The sequence below is a fragment of the Notamacropus eugenii genome, chromosome 4 (assembly GCF_028372415.1).
Source record: "Notamacropus eugenii isolate mMacEug1 chromosome 4, mMacEug1.pri_v2, whole genome shotgun sequence".
Taxonomy (NCBI): Eukaryota; Metazoa; Chordata; class Mammalia; order Diprotodontia; family Macropodidae; genus Notamacropus; species Notamacropus eugenii.
Window position 1 is genome coordinate 28,159,087 of NC_092875.1, and position 20,797 is coordinate 28,179,883.

The following is a 20,797-nucleotide window of genomic DNA, read 5'->3' on the forward strand; positions in this document are numbered from 1 at the left end:
CAAAGTACTTTCCTCATAGAATGTCTTTGAGGTGGTAGGGCACGTTTTCCTCCTCCTCCATTTTACAGATGAAGAGACAGGTTTAGAGAAGGGCCCGGGGTCATGCAGCTAGTATGGGAGCTGAGAGCAGGAGTCAGGTCTTCTGATTTTCAGGCCATTGCCCTCTAATCCTCAGCACCCCCCATGATAACCCAAAGGTGAGTCAGGAATAAACTGAAACCTCAGAGAATCACAGAATCTCACAGTTTCAAGGGGTTTAGAGACTATTTAGACTGATCCCTATATGAACAAGAAACCCTTCTAATATTGGTGACAAATAGTCAACCTTTGCTTGAAGGCTCCTAGTGAAAGGGAATCTGCTTTATCCCCAATAGTGGGAACCTGCCTCTGGAGAGTAGTCATCTTCATGTTATGGGTTTTTTATATCAAACTAAAATCCTGAGCCTCTGCAATTCTACCCATTTCTCCTAGTTCCAACCTCTAAGGACAAACAACACACATGAAATTCCCCCTTCCTGGTGATTACCCTCTAAGTGCTTACAGGTCTCGCTTTTCCATTCTGAACACCCCCATTCCTTCTATCCTCTTATGACATGGGCTCCAGCCTCTTAGCATTCTGAACATTAGCATTCTCCAAACATGTTCTGTCTTCTCTATGTCTTTCCTAAAATGTGGTACCCAGAACTGAATATGGTCTCCCAGATTCTTTCAAGGCATTCTGGGTACTATGACTCTTTTAATGAAGCCTGGGATAAGAGCCTTTATGGCCACCATGCTGCATCGTTGGCAGAATTGACAACCTACTAAAATCCTGCTATCAATTTTCACTGTTGGAGGCATGCATCTCCCACCCTCAACTTGTGAAGTTAATTTTTTTACAAGTGAAAAGTATAACTTGACACTTATTAAATTCATTTAATAGAATGGAGCCATTTAGTTTTAGACCCCTGTTTGAGTAGGCAAAGCCAGGCAAGGCAAGGCAAAAAGTATTTGTAAAACACTTACTATATGCCAGGCACAGTAGTGAGCACTGTGTATATAAACACAAGGCAGAAGAAAGATGAAGGGCTCATGAAGGAAAATGCTCTCCATATCTGGATAAAGAACTGATGGATTCTGAATGCAGATCGAAGCATAGTTTTTTCACTTTATTTGTTCTTGTGTTTTTTTCTCTTGATCTGTTTCTTCTTTCACAGCTGTGACAAGTATGGAAATATTTTTACATGATAGCACATATACAAACTATATCAAACTGCTTATCATTTCCAGAAGAGGGGAAGGGAGGGAAGAAGGGAAAGAAAAAATTGAAACTCAAAATTGTGTAAAAATGAATGCTAAAAGTGTTTTTCATATGTAACTGGGAGAAAAATAAAATACTATTAAACTTAAAAAACTATACACAGCCCCTGCCCTCAAGGAACTTATGATCTAATAAGGGAAGACAGCCCATAAAAGGGAACTGCAAAGGGTGAAGTTTGGTATTAAAGTCCAAAAGTTAGAAGCTCATCCAGAAGGGAAATGAAGGTTGTCCAACCTGTTCCCTTCCCCAAAGTGCAGACCCTAGGAGGAACTCACCAACGTGAAAAAGGAGTGAAAGGGGGCCATCATAGCAGATGGGTCTCACACATGGCAGTATGAGGAGGCCCCAGGTCTTGAAAGGAATCTCCAGATGAGACAACAGTTCAGACATGTGGCAAGGCCCAGAAAGTCAGAAGCAGAGCCTACCAAAATTGTTTCTAAATTGAACTCTGAACTACAATGTGTTAGTCAGCCTTCCTAGCCTTTTTGCCACCTGCTTATTTGATGAGCATGATATTAATGTGAGTCATTTATAAACATGGTGAATAGCAGAGAACTAAGGACAGATCTCTGGGGTCCTTCACTGTAGACTTCTCTCCAAGTTGGCATCACATTGAAGCAATAATGCCAACTCTGTGGAATCTGGGCATTCAACCCACTCCAAATCCACCAGAACTACACTAGTGTCTAGCTCACATCTCTCTCTGGGCCTTTTTGGATTCTAGTTCAAGGCTGAAAACTTGAAACTTACTCAAACTGTGTTCTAATGAGAACAAGCAACTTCCCTCATTAAAAGATTGGTTGGAGTTGAGATGTCACAAGAGAGAAAGTTCAGGCGTCTTTCTTTTCCAAGTTGTTTAAACTGATAGAACTGTTTTTTAGGCAGAGATGGGGATAAGGGAATGGGGATGCTCATTTAATGCTTTCCCATCAAAAGGGAAGTCTTTACTTTGGCTCCCGCGGTGTGTTAGGTTTTGAAGTTGCAGTTCCCCTGCCTCCAGCTCCACCAGACTGTGCAGCAGACCCCAGAGAATTCTCTCTGGGCTTGTCCACCAACTCACTAACTGCACTGAAAGAAGATTGGGAAGTAGAGAGCTTTAGGGGAAGGGGGAGGTGGATGAGGGAGATGGACACTCAGGATCCTGTCCAGCCCCACACCTGGAATGCACATATGGAACTTCCAGTGCACACAAAGACTTTTCCCCCAATAATTAGCAGAAGCCATGTGGGCAGAGTAAGCAAAATGAAAAGGTCTGTCTATGATTTTGTGGTCTGTGGACTGAGAAAGTTTGGTTCCCTCAGGTCTCACTCCTCCTGACTGGCCCTCCTTCCCCCGAACTCCCTACTAAAGGCACTAAACATATGGCAAACTGCAAAGATTGGAATAGTTGGGCAAAAGGAGGAAGCATTTCTGTTTGGCTCTGGAATATGTTCAGTGATTTTTAAAAGACTGTATAACTTCATCCATGAATGCCTTGTGAGCCTATCGTCTGACTTCAACAAATATTGTCCAAGTGGCTATTAATGTGTCGAGCACCATCCTGGGGTTAAAGATACAAAGACAAAAATGGTACCTGACCTCACATAGCTTAAATTCATATACAATCATAGATTTAGAGCCAGAAGGATCCATAGAAGCCATTTTACCAGTAAGGAATTTAAGACCTAGAAGATACATTCTAATCCCCTAATTTTGCAAGTGAGGAAACTGAGGTCTTGAGAGGTTATAGGATTATAAATATGGAGCTAGAAGAGATCATAAAGGCTAGCTAGTCTAACCTCATCCCCATTTAACAAGTAAGGAAACTGAGATTCAAAAAGAGAAAACAATGTTCATTCAATAATTCATTAATAATTTATTAGGTACCTATTGTTTATCAGGCATGGAGTTAAGAGATTCAAAGATGAGAAATTAATAGTCTCAAACTTCAACAAACTTGCACTCCATGTGGGGGACACAACTTTCAAATAGATGAGTAAGTACAAAACACATACACATACATTTTCCAAAAGAGATAAATGGAGATTTATCACCCAGGGAATCAGAAATGATCATCATGGTGGAATTGGCAGCTGGGCTGTGTATTGAAGGAAGCTATAGCAGAGGTGAGAAGGGAGAATATTGCAGGGATTAGGGGAAATGGGGAGAGGGAGCCTAGACAAAGCCATGGCATGATGGCATTTGCCACAATCAACCAATACCCACTACATAAGGCACATTTCTGGGAACTGGAGGCTGGAGATTCCATAAGAACAGAACCACTGAGTCTGAGAGTTCATTGTCTCATAGGATCACAGATATGAAGTTGGAAGGGACCTCAGAGGCCACCTACTCCTCATTTTACAGATGACAGAACTGAGACACAACTGACTTACTTGCCCAAGTCACACAAGTAGTAAGGGTCGGGGGTAGAATCTGAAGGCAGCTTCACTGATTTCCAGTGTTAATGCCCTTTCCGCTTCCCCAGCACAAATTTCCTGGTTTTTTTCTTCCTATCATTCATCTTCCCACCTTCATAAGATTCCCACACAGGGATAATAAGTCTGTAGGATAAGGAGGAGATAATGACTCTAGTTAAGCTTTCTACTACCTAGAGTATATTTTATACATACATTTCAACACACACTATCCTACTGATAACAGGCAACAGTAGACAGCCTCTATGAGCACGTTCATAGTCATCGGATCCTTGGCAAACAAATATTAACTACCAGCTATGGGTTTTTGATTGTTTTCTTTTTCTTCTGATCTTCAGGTCAATTTCAGTTCACTTGAGTGAACCTTGAATAAGTACTTACTGTATGCAAGGCAACATGATGTAATACATATGGTTCTGGTCTTGGAATCAGAATGAGCTGGATTCCTAAGCAAATCACTTGCTCCTCTATGAGTCTCAGTTTCTTCATCTGTAAAATAAGTGGGTTGGACTAGATGGCTTCCAACTCTACCCCTCTGATCTTAGGTGGTCTTAATATCACCTTTAACACTTACTAGCAGTATAACTTTAGGCAAATCAATCAAGCCACAAATGACAGAAACTTCTGTCTAACTATATATCCCCTGCCTTGTACTTCAATTTAATTCAATTATATAAACCTTATTATATGCCAGGGATTGATTGGCAGTTAGATGGTGCAATGATTAAAGTGCTGAATCTGGAGGCAGAAAGATCTGAGTCCAAATCCTGCCTCAACCATTCACTAGCTGTGTGACCCTGGGTAATTTAAACTCTATCTACCTCAGTTTCCTCATCCATAAAATGGAGATAACCATAGCACCTACCTCCAAAGGCTGTTGTAAGGACAAAATGAGATAATATTTGTAACACTATTTGCAAATCTTGAAGCACTAAGTAAATGCAAACTATCAATATTATCATTAAAGACAAAAGTGAAATAGTCCATATCCTCAAGGAACTTACATTCTGGAATAGAAGACAACATGCACACATGTAAAAATATTGAAAATATATGTAAAAGAAAAATTTGGAGGAAGAAAGATTCTATCATCTAAGACCATCAGAAAAAGCCTCATGAAGGAGGTATTTGAGCTAAATCTTCAAAGAAACTGAAGCATCTAAGAAGTGAAGGGGCAGCTCTCTGGGGTTTACCTACTATGTCCTGGATAGGCTGAAATCTGACTTGGTGGAAGGAGTGCCCGCACCAGTTCCCCACAATGATAACATCTCAGATCATTTGCAGAAATGTAACACACTATTTATGGCACAGAATAGTTATTTCATTATCACAAAATCGTTATTTCATCAATGTGTGTAATACTGTATAATGAAAGGCTTTATATAGAGACTCTAAGTTACAGAAGGGTTGTCAACCTAACTAGCAAAGGGGCTTTCCATTCCAGAGAGTTCCCTATGCCAGAAAAATCATAGGCAAAGGCCAAATATGTATTTTTCATTTATGTGCACATAAGATTTGATTTTGAAGGCTTCTCAATGAATCCTAAGTTTTCCCGGGGAAAATTTAGCAAAAACTGAATTTGGCTTGTTTATGGTTTTCAACTAGTAGACTTCATTTCCCCTGCAAGCATCAGGCTACTAAAATCTTTTAAAACAGAATAAGTTCATTAAGACATCATGTAAAGAATAGAAAAGAGACCTAAGAGCTGAACCTGGTTAGCAAGAAATAGGTGTCATCTACCTTCCAGTGAATACCATTGCCTTGTTCCTTCTCCTCCATGTTTCGCCTCAAGCACTGAAAAAATCTCATGGCACCTACTAATGTCTCCTGAAATTTTAATCAAGGTACTTTGTTCTAACCTGAACTTGAATTTTAAGCAGTTATGGTGTAATAAGTTTCAAGAAGGCTTTGGAAGGTATATGTTGGTACTGTGAAACTAGACAGCTTGAATCCCACCTTCTGTAGAAGCCTACTCCATTCTTCTTTCTTCATGAGCTTATCTTCATGTATTCTGAACATGTTTTGTGTGTGTGTGTGTGTGTGTGTGTGTGTGTGTGTGTGTGCGTGCATCTTGTGATCTGCATGTAGTCTCCACTGTTAGAATATAAGCCCCTTGAGGGTAGCTATAATTTTTTGCTTTCTTCTTGTCCCTAGTGCTTAGCACAATGTCTGGAACATAAGCACTTGATAGATGTTTGTTGGCTTGGCTAGCATGGATGACCCCCACCCTATATCTAGAGTGCAAGTGACAATGCTCAGAAGTTTACTTAACTTTGGCATTTGCTTTTCCAGGCGAGAGGACAAACTACGAATCCAGAATGGCTGGCTGTGCCACCTGGCTCCAGAGATCATCCGTCAGCTTTCCCCTGACACAGAGGAGGACAAGCTCCCCTTTTCTAAGCACTCAGATGTGTTTGCACTTGGGTAAGTGGGCCACATGCCAGGCTTTTGGGAGTGAGGGCCAACATCATGTATGAGAAACATTCTTCCCCAAGTCATCCTTTGGTGATGCTTCTGCCTTATTGGTCTTCATTCACCTTGGTACCTTCCCTCTGAGACTACCTTCAAGCTCTCCCATCTGTGTTTTGTTTGGACATTGTCTCTCCCTACCCCATCATCAGTATGTGAGTTCCTTCAGGGAAGGCACTTGTTTTACCTTTCTTCATATGCTCAAGTACTTAGCACAATACCTGGTGGATAGTAGGTGCTTAATAAAAGCTTGTTGACTTGACTTGATACTACAGTTGGGGAGAGAACACTAGGATGGGTCAACCATGTTGTCATTGCTGACTATCTTCACTCATTTACTCCTAGACATGAGATTAAATCTATAGCACTAAACATAGTCCACATCATGTGATAGAAAGAGTCCTAGTCTAGCAGCTCAAACATCTGAATACCAAGAACTTTATATGAAACACATCACCTTGCACAGTCTTACTTTTCTCAACTCTAAAATGAGAATGATAATACTTATCCTACTCATGTCATAGAGGGACTCCTAGAATTTCTTGAGATAACTTTTCTCCAAATGCCATTTCATAGCATGGAGGTTCTTGAAGGTTACATTAATCAAACCTAAGTTCATTCAAGTTACATCATGATAGAAAAGCTAGAATATGATCTCAGAAATGGAGGCAGGCTTCTGATCAGCATCATTAGGTACAGGGATGTTCCTGAGCCAAAGGTTGGCCATTCAGTGATGAATTCCAAGATTGTGACAATGCATTAAACAATTAATCTAAATTAATTAAACAATCTAAAATTGCCTCCATACAAAGAGAAGAGGGGGGTTTTCATTCTTATCATAAATGTATTAGTTTGAGAATTACTTTTTAAAAATAATGCTTGTACTTTTGTACAACTTCTAGTACAGACTCTTTTGGCTAATGGGTCTTGGTTCTTATCAGCTGTCACGTTGGACACCTTGAAGACGGCAGCATGTACTGATTAGTTTATGCCAAAGTCTTTATCTGATTAGATATAACTATTTGAAAAATTGCAATAATTAAACCTGTATATTTTTAGGATAACTTTAGCAAAGAAGTAATTAAGGGACCTTATTAAATCAGGCCTCAAGCAAATGGTTTTCTCCTCAGTTTTTAAGGCTTTTTTTTCCTTTTAAGTGAGTTTCCCATTAAAGTGTATTTTAAAAGGAAGTTTTAATGATCCTTCTTCCTCTGACTGTTGAATGCTTAACAACTGGGAACTCTTCATTCCCTCACCAATTAGGTGTGAGTTGTTTCTACAGAAGCTTTAATTTGGCTTGTGGCTGTGTGTCTGTCAGGGACTGCTGCCTTGTCCATTGCCTTGGCAAATGGCTGCCTGCTTCTACTGTGTCCTCTGTCATCTGGTGACCCAGTGGCCCCAGACCTTTCACCTTGGGTGAAAATGTACAGAATGTACACTTAATGTAAATGTAAAATGTATTTAAGCCAGAATGTAAAATGTATTTAACCCAGATGATTTCAGCCCTGACCAAGAGAGCTAGCAGCTGAAGCAGCTGCCTCTGATGAGAGTGCAAGCTTCTTGTAGGAGGCAGCTAACACTTGGCTTTCTTATAGTGAGCAAAAATGAGTAAAAGTGAATTAAAATTTCTCAGTATTAACATCTTAGTACCAGAAGCCTGTAGGTGAAGTACAATAGGAATGAGGGAGGAGAGAATTAGAAAAGAGGGAGAAAAACATTTAATAAAAGTATTCTAGAACTACTACCTTTGATGCAATCATTGGATCCAGCAGCAACAGCTTCATTTTATAGGATCACAGATTATAGGATCACAGCTCTAGGACTAGACAAGAACTTAGAAGCCATATAGTCCAATTTTTTTTTTCAGGGTGACAAAACTAGTGTATGGGCATAATTTGAACTGAAGTCTTTTTGACTCCAATTCCAGTGCACCTCTACTGTACCAACCAGTTGTCACTTTCATATTCCTTGCTTCATTAGGTTCCTCTTCTTTGCCTTGTTTTCAAGTTTTTTAATGAAATTTATTTCATTGCATTCTTGTAACAATCCTGAGGGCCAGTAGGGGAAGAATTTTTAGCATAGTAATTGTAGTAGAAATAATATTCTCCCCAAAGCCCTGCCTTTCATCTGGAGTCAGGTAATGGTGCAGGGTAGGAGTGCAACACAGGAAGAGATGATAACAGGATGATGTATGGTGGGGAGTCTGTGTGCTGCTAAGATAAATGTGAAGGTCTGCCAGGAACCTTGAAATATCATCAATTGAGCTCTAGTGATACCACTGATAGAGTCAGCACCATGGATAGTGTATTGTAGCCATTTCTCTGAGTCTAACCCTACTTGGAACCACTGTGATAATCAGCTTGACACAAAAGATAGTGGAGTGAATGTTGTTGCTTTATGTTCTGGTATCACAAGAAGGCAAGATAACACTGAATAGCAGATACCCCACTTCTTGGAACTGCTTCGATGCAGACAGTGCTTCCCACTAGAGGGGGCAATCCATGAAAAGGCAGTGTGGTGCAATGGAAAGGGCAGAGAATCTAATTTCAAATTCCAGCTTTGACACTTACTATCTGTATAAATTTGGGCAAGTCACTTCACTCAGTTTTCTTCTCTATAAAATAATATGTGATTTTATAATAATATTTATGTACAAATAAAAAATGGACTAGATGACTTCTAAACTCCCAATTCTAGACCTAGGATTTTATGAGTTGGCATGACATGGATGGAAGAACTATAACATCAAAGGAAAATGAGAAACATCATGTCAGTTATAGGCAAGGAGTGAATTCTGCCTTTTGTCAATGATATCCTCGGCTCTGGAGTATACAACAACTGGTAAAAAAAAAAAAAAGGCAAGCACAAGAAACTACTTCATTCTCTAAATCCTGAATATCAAATCTAAGAGATTACTTGAAATAAACATGGAAGAAGAAAAGTTATTTAGATCTGGAGGAAAAGGCTAGAACAATTGAAAGCTTAACACAGACTCCAGAAGTTCTAGCTGATGATAAAATATAAGGTGAAAATGAAGTTCACTTTTAGTCCTTTACAAAAGTCAGTCATTTGATCTGTCTGCATGCTAGTTTATAGAACAGAAAATATACAAGAATAATAGTTGGATAGCAACTTATCCTCAGACTGTATTTATTTGAGCCCCATCCAAAATAATGAGAACAAGCTAACCACGACAACAAAGAAACAAACAAAAAGTAACAAGCTATATAATGCAGTGGAAAAAAAAAACAACCTAGGTTTGGAGTCAAGTAACCTGGATTCAAATCCTGCTTCTCACACTACTTATCTGAGCTAGTCAAATGATTTAAATACTCTGGGCCTCAGTTTCTTGATCTGGAAAACGGAGGTTAGACTAGGTGATAATCCATAATTATTTCCATCTCTAGTTTTAAATCTGTGATCCTTATAGCTCTTTTAACATTTTAAAAATGCTTTACAGATCTTCTTATCTTACCCTCACAATACACCTATTAGGTAAGTAATCACTGCCATTATCATTATCAGAGAAACTGTTTACATAGCATTCTGAAGTTTCAAAGGTCTATACACATATTATTTCATTTGACCTCCATTACAGTCCTGTGTGTGTCAAATCCTATCATTATTATCCCCATTTTACAGATGAGAAAACCAAGGCATAAAGGGGTGATGTGATCGGGTTGCCTATCTAGTAAGTGCTGAGGCAGAAATTGAACTCAAGTCTTCTTGATTTCAAGCACACAACTCTATCTGCCATATCACCTAGCTGCTCACAGTCTAGAGGTAGAGAAACTTGTATATGCATATAAATATAAATAAAAGAAATGCAAGGTAAGCCTTGAAGTGAATGGCACCAGTAACCGGGGTGATTGGGAAAGGTTTCTGGATGCAGGTCCAAGTCCAGTCCTTGCAGAATAACACCTACCAATAGCCTTTTTACCTGTTCCCAATGTGATTCTAGACATATTTTCTCAAGAAGACAGAATGGGGAGAGCAATTTGGAACTATGCCCAAAGGACTATTAAAATGTGCATACCTTTTGATTCAACAATATCATTTCTAGGTCTGTATCCCAAAAATATCATACAAATGGGAATAGAACCCACATGTACAAAAATATTTATAGCAGCTTTTTTGTGGTGACCAAGAATTGGAAATTGAAGGGATGCCCATCAATTGGGGAATGGCTGAACAAGTTGTGGTATATGAATGGAATGGAATACTATTGTGCTATAAGAAATGATGAGCAGGCAGACTTCAGAAAAACCTGGAAAGACTTGCATGAACTGATACTGAGTGAAGCAAGCAGAACCAGGAAAACATTGTATATAGTAACAACAACATTGTACAATGACTAACTTTGACAAACTTAGCTCTTCTTAGCAACGTAAGGATCTAAGGCAATTCCAAAGGACTCAAGATGGAAAATGCTATCCACATCCTGAGAAAGAACCATGGAGTCTAAATACAGATCAAAGTTACTATTTGCTCCTTTTTTTGTCTTGTTTTATTTATTCCTTCTCATGATTCTTCCCTTTGGTTCAGAATCTTCTTTACAACATGACTAACGTTAAAGTATGTTTAATATGAACATATATATAGAACCTATATCAGATTGCACACCATCTTGGGGAGTGGAAGGAGGGAAGGGAGAAAATTTAAAACTCAAAAGTTTATGGAAGTGAATGTTAAAAACTAAAAATTAATTAATTAATTCTTTTTTAAAAAAGATGAAATGAGGAGATGTGAGAATGGTAGAAACTAAAGTAACTGAGTTGCCCAAGGCAGCCTTGTGACTTTGAGCAAGTCACTTGACCTTCATGAGCTTCTCAGTACTACCTGAGAGTCTGAGAACATGACCCAATTAGAGTGTGAACTTCTTAAGAACAGGGACAATCTTTTGCCTTTCTTTGTAACCTCACTGCTTAGCATTGTACCTTGCACACAGTAAATACTTAACATGTATTTATTAATTGCCTTCTATGGGTTAGATTAGATGGTCACTGAGGTCCCTTCTAGCTCTTAGATTCTGAGATTCTTTGAAGGGAGTATGGGATATAGACTCAGACAGCTTGTGCATGATGGTGAGAACATATTTACAGACTGATCTGGAATAACATCCTTGAATGCCAGGTCTTTGATAAGCAAGCAGGCAGTGGGAATCCATTGTGTAATCCGATTCAACAAACTTTCAGTAAATATACCCTTCAGAGAAGGATTATAGTTTAATGGCAAAAGTTTGGGGTCAGAGGACCAGTATTCAAATTATGGCTCTGCCATTTATGACTCATGTAAATTTAGTCAAGTTGCTTTTCCTCTTCAGGATTCAGTTTCCTCCTCTGTAAAATGAGGGAGTTGGAATAGAAGACCCCCTAAGGTGCCTTCCAGGGCAGCTTGGTGGTACAGTGGATAGAGTGAAAGCCTGGAGTCAAGACTTGGGTTCAAATTCAGCATCAGACACTTGCTAGCTATGTGACCCTGAGCAAGTCACTGAGCCACTTTTTGCCTCAGTTTCCTCATTTGTCAAATGAGCTGGAGAAGGAAGTGGCAAACCACTCCAGTACCTTTGCCAAGAAAACTCCACATGGGGTCACAAAGAGTCAGACACTACTGAAATGACTGGACAACACCAAAAGTCCTTTCTAACTAGAGTTAGAACTCCTGTCCTCAGGGAATTACATTCTAAAGGGGAACATAGTTTAGTAAATACAAACTATTCATTAAGTAAATGAAAGGTATAAACGGGTAAGATAAAGGAACATGGTAGCATCACACAGCTGGTGGGGGAGGACAGACAAAGAAAGGTCCCATGTTTGATCTCAACTGTGAAGGAAACTAGGCATTTCAAGAAGCAAAGATGTAGAATAAGGACATTCTGGGCAGGGGTACAGTCAGTGTAAAATCAAAGGGATCTCACAAGGAATAAATTTTTTATAGTGTTTATATTAGAGAAAATTGATGTTTCTAAAATTTACAAAGCAATTTATAGACAGATGTGTTTGACCCTACCAACAACCCTGTAAACTGGATACTACTGGGATCATTGTACCCATTTTCAGGTGAAGAAACTGAGACTTATAGATTGTAAGTGATTGTTCACATTCATTCAGCTGGAAAGTGTCACTGGTGAGATCGTAGGTTTTCCTGACTCCAGGTTTGACATTCTATCTGCTAATGAAACTGTTTTACTTGAGCAAATTGAGTCTGGGGCCCTGTTCTCCATACATACCCCCAATTCTCCCTACTTTCTCATTCCATGGCATTTTATTTGCTAGGAACAAAGACAAATTCAGTAGACAGAACACTGAGTCAAGAAGACTTGGATTCAACCCCCACCCTCAGATTTTGACAAGCTATGTGAAGCTGGTTCTATGAACCTCAGTTTCCTGATCTATAAAATGGCAGGGTGACCTCTAAAGTCCCTTCCAGCTAGGAAGGCACCTAGGTCTAAATATTCCTTCTAAATCATCCCAGAGGAAGTAGACATAACAAAAACAACCACAAAATAGAAACAACAACTAGTATTTACCTAATGCCTATTATGTGTCAGGCAGTGTGCTAAATACTTTACAAAATATTATCCTACTTGATCCTTATAATAACTCTTGGAGGTAAGTATTATTATCATCCCCATTTTACAGATGAGGAAACAGATAAGCCAAGTCAAATGACTTGGTTCAATGATGGTTTGAGGGTCACGGGGAAGATTCACTCACTGTCTCTCTGAAATTCTACTAAAGACTAATTGTTGGGATAAAGACATGGACCTCTCAAAGTTCTTCCTTTAAAATGCAGATTTTCCTGTGAAGGAGAGAACATTAAACTGTTAACATTCATGAACACCTTGGAGTAATTTCCTTCATTAGACCCTGAGACCTGGCCACTGAAAGATTATGAGCTTAAGTAGAAGAGGAGGGCATAATAATTTTGGAGGTTGAGGACCCTTGAGGACAAGTCTTTGGAGAAGACTTCTTAGATACTATAGTAGGATCATAGGTTTATAAAGTTGAAAAAACATCTAGCCTGACACCCTCAATTTACAAATGAGGAAACTGAGACTCAGGGTGTTTAAGTGATTTGACTAAAGTCACACAATTAGGAAATGGCAGAGCTGTGATTTGAATACAGGTCTTCTGACTCCAAAATTCAGCCCTCTGTCCACTGTACCACATGACTCCTGACAGTGGGAGTATGAAGATGCTAGACCAATCCAGTTTGGGGAAGTGGCCAACTTCTGATGACCATTTATAGATTTTTGCTATTTTATTTAAGATCTGAAAGGAGAATAACAGGAAAATGACTGCTGGGAGACTTGGGAGAGAGGAATATGGGGAGTGTTAGGGCTGTGACAACCACACTAACACTCCTTCCAAACCTATGTACCAACAGCACAATCTGGTATGAACTCCATGCCAGGGAGTGGCCTTACAAGACTCAACCGGCAGAGGCAATAATATGGCAGATGGGAAGAGGAATGAAACCCAACCTCAGCCAGATTGGACTAGGAAAAGAGATCTCGGTATGTACCAGGCTGGGGGATACCTGAAGGTAGTTATATTACAAGAAGAAGACCTGTATATGCCATTGATAGAAGTTGTGGATTCTAATCTTGCTCTGATTTTCCCTGCTCATAGAAATTATGAATGTTTCCCTGGAGAATAACCAATGGCCATACCAAGTAACTGAATAGTTTGGAGGTGTATAAAATCAGCTCCATGGAAACAAATTATTTCCTCCTGGGTACTCTATATACAGTTCACTTTCTGAACCACCAATTTTTGGTATATGCTTTGTTGGTATATACTACCCATGTAGGGTTTTTTTCCCCTAGGCACAGATATGAATCCAAAGCATTTAACATATGTTATAGAATGTGTATGTATGAATGGATATATCCACATGTTCTTTGTAAAAGTAGTATAAATATTAACCAATTTCTAAGTTTTAGCATTTGTACAAACAATATATAGTGCATGTTAGAAGGGGGAAAAGAAATATGGCTGCTTAGGTATAATTAAGTAGAGTTGATGAGAAACTGTTTGGGTTCATCAAAAATTAAGGCTTGGGAGAAAGAGCAGCTAGGGAAGAGTCTTAGGGTATCTCAACTTTTTCTACCCCTCTCAGGTGAGAAGATATCTATGGATGGTTCTCCTTTGGTCTTTAATGATCTCCTTTGGATTTGGGAAATACATCGAAGCCTAAAGTTTCCCTTCTCCCTCTCCTATTCTGGAAATAATTTCAACTCAATAAAGTGTGAAATGATGGACAGGAGAGCTCGATTTCTTGTTAAATGCCTATGTCTGGTTCTTTTTTAGGACATCCTTCTCTTCTGCTGGGCTTTTGAGCAGGAAGAGAGACCAACCTTCACCAAGCTCATGGAAATGCTGGAGAAACTGCCGAAGAGAAATCGCCGCCTTTCTCACCCTGGCCATTTCTGGAAGTCGGCAGAGTAAGGGTTCTCCCTCAGTTCCCACCTCCTGCCTTGGCCACTTGCAGTCTTATCTCTACTGCCCATCTGTTCCCTCTCCCATCCCACCTCTTCAGTCATCCTACTCCTCTGCCTTCTCTTCTCTCCCCTTGCCTTCTAGTCTTCTATCATTTTTGTGCAGATTTAGCTGTGTAGTAGTGCACAAAGGGAAAGGAGAAGGACATACAGAATAATAGAAAACCTACCAGCAAAATAGAGATAGGAAGGTTCTTTAGCACCTGTCACAGCATCACAGAATTTGGAAGTGGGAGGGAACCTCTAGCCCAACAAGGAATCCCCATTATAATATCCTCAATACGTGGCCATCCAGCCTCTGCCTAAAGACCTCCGAGAAGGAAGAACCCACCACTTCCTGAGATGGCCCATCCTACTTTTAAATGGCTCTACTTATTAGTGTGGTTTTTTCCTTATCCCAAGTTTCCATTTGTCTCTTGACCATGTCCATTATTATTATAATAATGGTTCTGTCTTCTAAAGTTAAGGAATACAAAGTTAATCCTTCTTCAGCATGACAGCCCTTCATATCCTTGAACACAACCATTGTTCCTCCCCACTCCTTGCTTTTTCTCTTCTTGATGCTGTACATCTCCAATTCCTTCAGATGATCCTTACATGTTGTGGACTCGATGCCTTTCACCACAGTGACAGCTTCCAGCTTGTCTGTGTCCTTGCTGAGCTGTGCCATCCTGAATTGTACCCTGCATTTCAGATTTGGTCTGTCTGGAAGAGAATGTAGAAGAACTATCGATTCTTTGTTCATAGGGACTGTGCCTCTGGCAGCAAGGTGGGACAATGGTTAGAGTGCTAGGACTGGAGTCAGGAAGGCTCATACACTTACTAGCTGGGTGATTCTGGGCAAGACACTTAGCCTTGGTCTACCTCAGTTTTCTCATCTATAAAACAGGGATAATAACATGACAATAATAATACTTCCCAAGGTTGTGGTGAGACTACAATAAGATATTTTGAAGCATTTTGCAAGCCTTAAAGCACTGTATAAATCTTCATCATCATCATCACCATCATCTTCATCATCATCATCACTATCATTATAGTAATTGTTGTTAGATAATCCAAGTAGATTTTTTTGGCTCCACATTAAACTGCTGGCCCACACTGAGCTTTCAATCCACCAAAACCCCCAGATCATCTTTAAACAAGTTGCTATCTAATAGCATATTCCTCATGTCCACTAGGTTTCTGTCTCTCTTCTCTCTCCCTCCCTCCCTTCTTATTCTTTGTCTCTGTCTCTCTCTCTCTATTTCTCTGTCTTTCTCTCTCTCTCCCCCTGTCCCTCTATCTATCTATCCATCTCTTTATCTCTCTCTCCAGCCTGCTAAAGGGGTCCATGATACAAAAAAAGGTTAAGAACACCTGTTTTGGAGAAATCTCAATCTGAAATAACTCTGGCCATGTGACAAGATGATTTGCTAGCAAGATCAGTGTGAAACAGACCCCCTATTAGTTTGATTAATTTACCCTGAGGTTGTGAAACCTTTTGGCATGCCATTTTTCTCTCTTATCAGAAATCTCAGCTTGGACAATGAAAAGCTGTGGTTTTCCTTTGTCATCTGAGAGAAGAATTATGTCCACTAAAGGAAACTACCCAAATAAATTGCTGCCCAAACAAGAATCCCCTATTTGAGCTTCCATGAGAGTATATGGAAGGGTTACAGAATATAAAAGGTGTGCTGAGCCAGGGATTCTTTATACTTAGAGGCAAAATCCAGGGTTTGGCTGGCTTTTGAGGGAGCTAGGATTTATTGACTCACCAATGTTTTGCCCAGGGCAACATATGATTGAAGGATAACAATTATAATATTTATATTGTTTTCCAATTAATTTTAGTGGTTTGGGACAGTTAGAAAGCTTTGCAAAAACTGGCCAATGATGCTAAAAGGACAGGGCCTTTATTCAGGGCATTTTATTCAAACAAAGGGATTCAGGAGGCCAGGGAGTACAGAGGGGGAAAAGAGGTATAACAGGGAAAGGATGCAACCACAGAGGTTGTGACGGTCTTAGGACCACTGTGAGAGGAATGAGATCAACAATACACCACCATAGATTACATTCCTTCGTTTCAACACACACAGCTCCCAACACAACCCACTCTGTTTTTGGACAGCTCCCTTTATTAGGCAATGAGAGACAGTATGAAACAAAATAGTGGATGGAAGGCTAACCTTGAAGTCAGGAAGTCTTCAGTTCAAATCCTGCCTTTGGCATGTATTAACTGTGTGACCCAGGTCAAGTCATTTAACCTCTGTTTGCTTCAATTTTCTCATCTGTAAAATGGAGATAATAATAGTACCTATCTCCCAGGGTTGTTGTGAGGATTAAAGGAAATAATGTATATAAAGTGCCTTCCAAAAATAAAAAAATAAGCCCTATATAAATGCTAGCTCTTGTTATACACACACACACACACACACACACACACACACACACACACACACACACACACACACCCCTCTTCTCTAGGCTACATACAACCTTAGTTTTTTCAAGTCTTCCTACACCAAATTAGAAGTCAGTCTTAGAGTCTACCCACATGATACAATCAAAAAAGTACAGGATTTGAAACAGGGGATGTGAGTTTAAAGCCTAGCTTTGATCAGCCTTAGTGTATGACCCTAGAGATATCCCAAAGGAAATGATTGGCCATGGACAAGGTCAAAGATCGTCTAATCCAACCTCCTCATTTGATAGACAAGGACATTGTGGCCTCAGGAAACCTTGTCAATAGTCACATTAGTCCCAAAGGTGCTCTTTCCATTACTGCCTCCTTAATTAGGTGGCTACTGAGGTATCTTGTATTTTTAGCCTTAGTCAATCACTGTTTCTCAGATACTTCATGCAGGATATGCAATTTCTTCTGCTCGTGAACTCCTGTTGTGGGATTTCCCTTCACCGGTCTGTGACTGTGTGGACAAGTCCTAGGCAGTTGCCTAAGGCAAAGAGAAGTTAATAGACTTACTTATAGACATTTATTTATTAAGCATCATAAACAGAATTTGAGCCCAGGTCTTCCTATTTACTACAATAGCCCATAGAGTCTCTGCTTTTAAGAATGGCATTAATGTATGTGTGTACGTGTGCAAATATGTAGCAACAGACATCCACATTTTGGTCCCCAGTAGATTGATTGAAGATTTCCTTGAATGAGGTCTTGGTCAAGCAATAAATGAACATTTATTAAACCCCCACTATATGCAAGGCATGGGGGATACATATACAAAGAATGAAATTATCCATATTCTTGAGGAACTTTCTCTTACATAAATCACTATTGATTTTTAATAGCTTGTTAATCTGTGACCCAGACTAATGCCGTAATACACTTAAACTTATGCTTAGACATCCATAGGTAATGTTGGTAATGGACTAAAAAAGGAGACCACTTCTAGATATACAAAACTGGCAATCATCTACATACAGAAGAGAAGTTGAACCTGGGAGGACTTTCCCATGGTCTCATTACTAACCACCACTCCCTCCAGACTATAGATCTCTCTGTTACAGCTTAAAAGGGACTGGAGGTCAGTGAATTTCCCCAGGCATGTCAGTGTGCCTCTAATCACTGTAATTCTATTGCTTCCCAGTCTACCACTTGCATGGAAACAAGGGGGAGATAAGGAGGTGGGAAGAGACAATGAGAGGCTTTGCAATTTTCCTCTGTCATGAATGTCTCTCTGATTTTCTCATCAAGGGGGTGCTTTGGCTTCCCCTCTCCATCTCTACCTGTCTTTGGGGTAATGAGTCTGGCATTATGTTCTGGGCAGTGATTTGCTTTCAGCGGGCTTTACATTTCCTGGCCAGTGAGTACTTACTGATCTCTTCAGCAATCAGAAATAAAATGAGCCTATCCCCAAGCTTCTATCCTCTATAGTTCTACTATCTATAGGCTCTATTGTTTTAGGTATATTCTGAAATCCCCTTAGCCCCTACTCTATTGTTATACCAATACTAAGACCTGAGGGTATTTTCATGCTGGGAACAGAATAGTTCCATGGCAGGGGTACAAAATGGAATCCAATTTGATTATCAAACATTTACTCAGCACCTACTATGTGCTAAGCTCTGAGGATACAAAAGGCCAAAATGAAACAATCACTGTCATCACAGAACTGACATAGTAGTGGGAGGAAGGGGTATAGAACATACAAGATAAGTGAATACAACATGTACAGAGAGTTAACAAAGAATATTCATGGATGGGAAGAGGAAAAATCTCCCATAGGAGGTGGCAATTGAGTTGAGCCTTGGACAGAGCTGGTAATTGGAAGAGGGAGAGATGAGAAATGAGGACAATCTATGAATGGAAAATGGTGTGAACAAAAGCACAGAGATCGAGATGAAGTGTGGTGTACAACAGAGGTGTCAAGCTCAGGGCCCACAAAACTTGGGAGTGCAGTTTGAACCAGATTAAAATATAATTAGGAAAATTTTAATAAAAAAATGCAATGTGGATAATGTTAATCTATAGTTTTCTAAGTTAGCATATGGTCCCACTGGGATTCATTTCTATATGGGTTTAGCACAGGGAAGAGGTGATATGGTCAGACCTATCTATACTTCTGGAAAATAATATTGGTACTTGTACAGAGAATAGATTCAAGCAGACAAAGACTTGAGGCATGAAGAACAATTGGAAAGTTATTGCAATCATCTAGGCAAGAGTTGATAAGGGTCTGAATTAGGATGGAAGCTGTATATAGAGAGAAGCATTTAGGACATAGAGAGATGTTGGGGAGAGAGAAACAAGATTTAACAACTGATTGTATGTGAGGCGATGATGCTACTACTACTGTTAATAATAATGAGCATTCATGTAGCACTTTGCACTATCACATTTGATCCTCTCAGCAACCCTGGAGATAAGTGTTCTTATTATCTCCATTTTAGAGATGAGGAAACTGAGTCTGAGAGAAGTGAAGGTACTTGTCCAGCGCTTCACAATTAGCTCAGTGTCTGAGGTGGGATTCAAACTCAAGTTTTCCTGACTCCATGACCAGCATTCTACCAATTATGATGCCTAATTACTTAGAGTGAGTGAGAATGAGGAACTGAGGATGACTCTGTTGTTGCAAACCCTAGTGTATGATGGCATCCTCAACAGTAATATGGAAGTTGGGAAGAGGCATATGTTGTAAGGGAAAGGCAATTAATTTTATTGTCAATATGTCATAGCTGATATGCCTATTGGACATCCATTTGGAAATGCCCAATAAGTCATTGATGAGGGGCTTCAAAAAGAGACTAACAGTGACTATACAAAATGAATAATCATCTGCACAGAGAAGATGATTAAACTCCTTTGTTCTCGAAGAGGACCATGACGTCAAGATGATAACATGACTTACAGTTGACTTTGATTTGAATATCAGAGGGCTGTGAAAGGTCACCAACCTCACTTTCTTCTCCTAAGCCATCTGGATCTAGTGACCTGATATTCACCAGGACAATTGGAGATGGCCCAAGATGCAATGTGAGACCCTGGCCCTTTCAGGCTAAGGTCTTATCACATTCTCACTTTGAGTGAGATACACCCATTCAATGAATAGACTTCTTTAAATAGTGATGGGGTCACCAAAAGAGAGAGTACAGAGAGATAATAGGAGAAAGTCTGGACAGATCCCACATTTAGGGATATGTTACCCATAATAAGGATCCAACAAAGGAGACCAAGTAGGAATGGTCAGATAGGTAGGAGGAAAACCAGTGTCATAAAGCCCTCAGGAGGAAAGACTATCCAAGAAGAGAAGGCAGCCAATTTTGTCAGATATTGCTAAGATGTCAGGAAGGCTAATAAGTAAAATCTATTAAGATGAGGGTAAAAATACTTACACTACCTCCCTCACAGGATCATTGTGATATGGAAAGTACCTTCTAAGATTTATAGTGTTCTAAAAATGACAGTTGCATGAAAAAAAAAAAACTTTTTATAAGCCCTGAAGACCTATAGGATCAGAGCTAGAAGGGAACTTAGAACTCATCACCCTTATTTTATTGATGAGGAAACGAACCTCAGAGAGGAGAGGGGACATGTCCAAGTCACACCTGGGAAGGGTCTGAGGCAGGTTTCTGACTCCTAATCTCATGACCTATCTATTCCAAGACTGT

The 20,797-nt window shown here is 39.7% G+C and overlaps 1 protein-coding gene across 1 annotated transcript in view; it reads left to right on the plus strand.

Moving 5' to 3' along the window:
• KSR2 (kinase suppressor of ras 2) overlaps positions 1 to 14,639 on the plus strand; it is a 590,333-nt gene extending 575,694 nt beyond the window's left edge. Inside the window, exons 17-19 of the mRNA XM_072600313.1 lie at positions 6,010 to 6,141; positions 13,576 to 13,705; positions 14,502 to 14,639. Of these exons, the coding sequence (XP_072456414.1) occupies positions 6,010 to 6,141; positions 13,576 to 13,705; positions 14,502 to 14,639 (400 nt within the window). The remainder of the gene's footprint in view (positions 1 to 6,009; positions 6,142 to 13,575; positions 13,706 to 14,501) is intronic.
• The last annotated feature ends 6,158 nt before the right edge of the window (positions 14,640 to 20,797 follow it).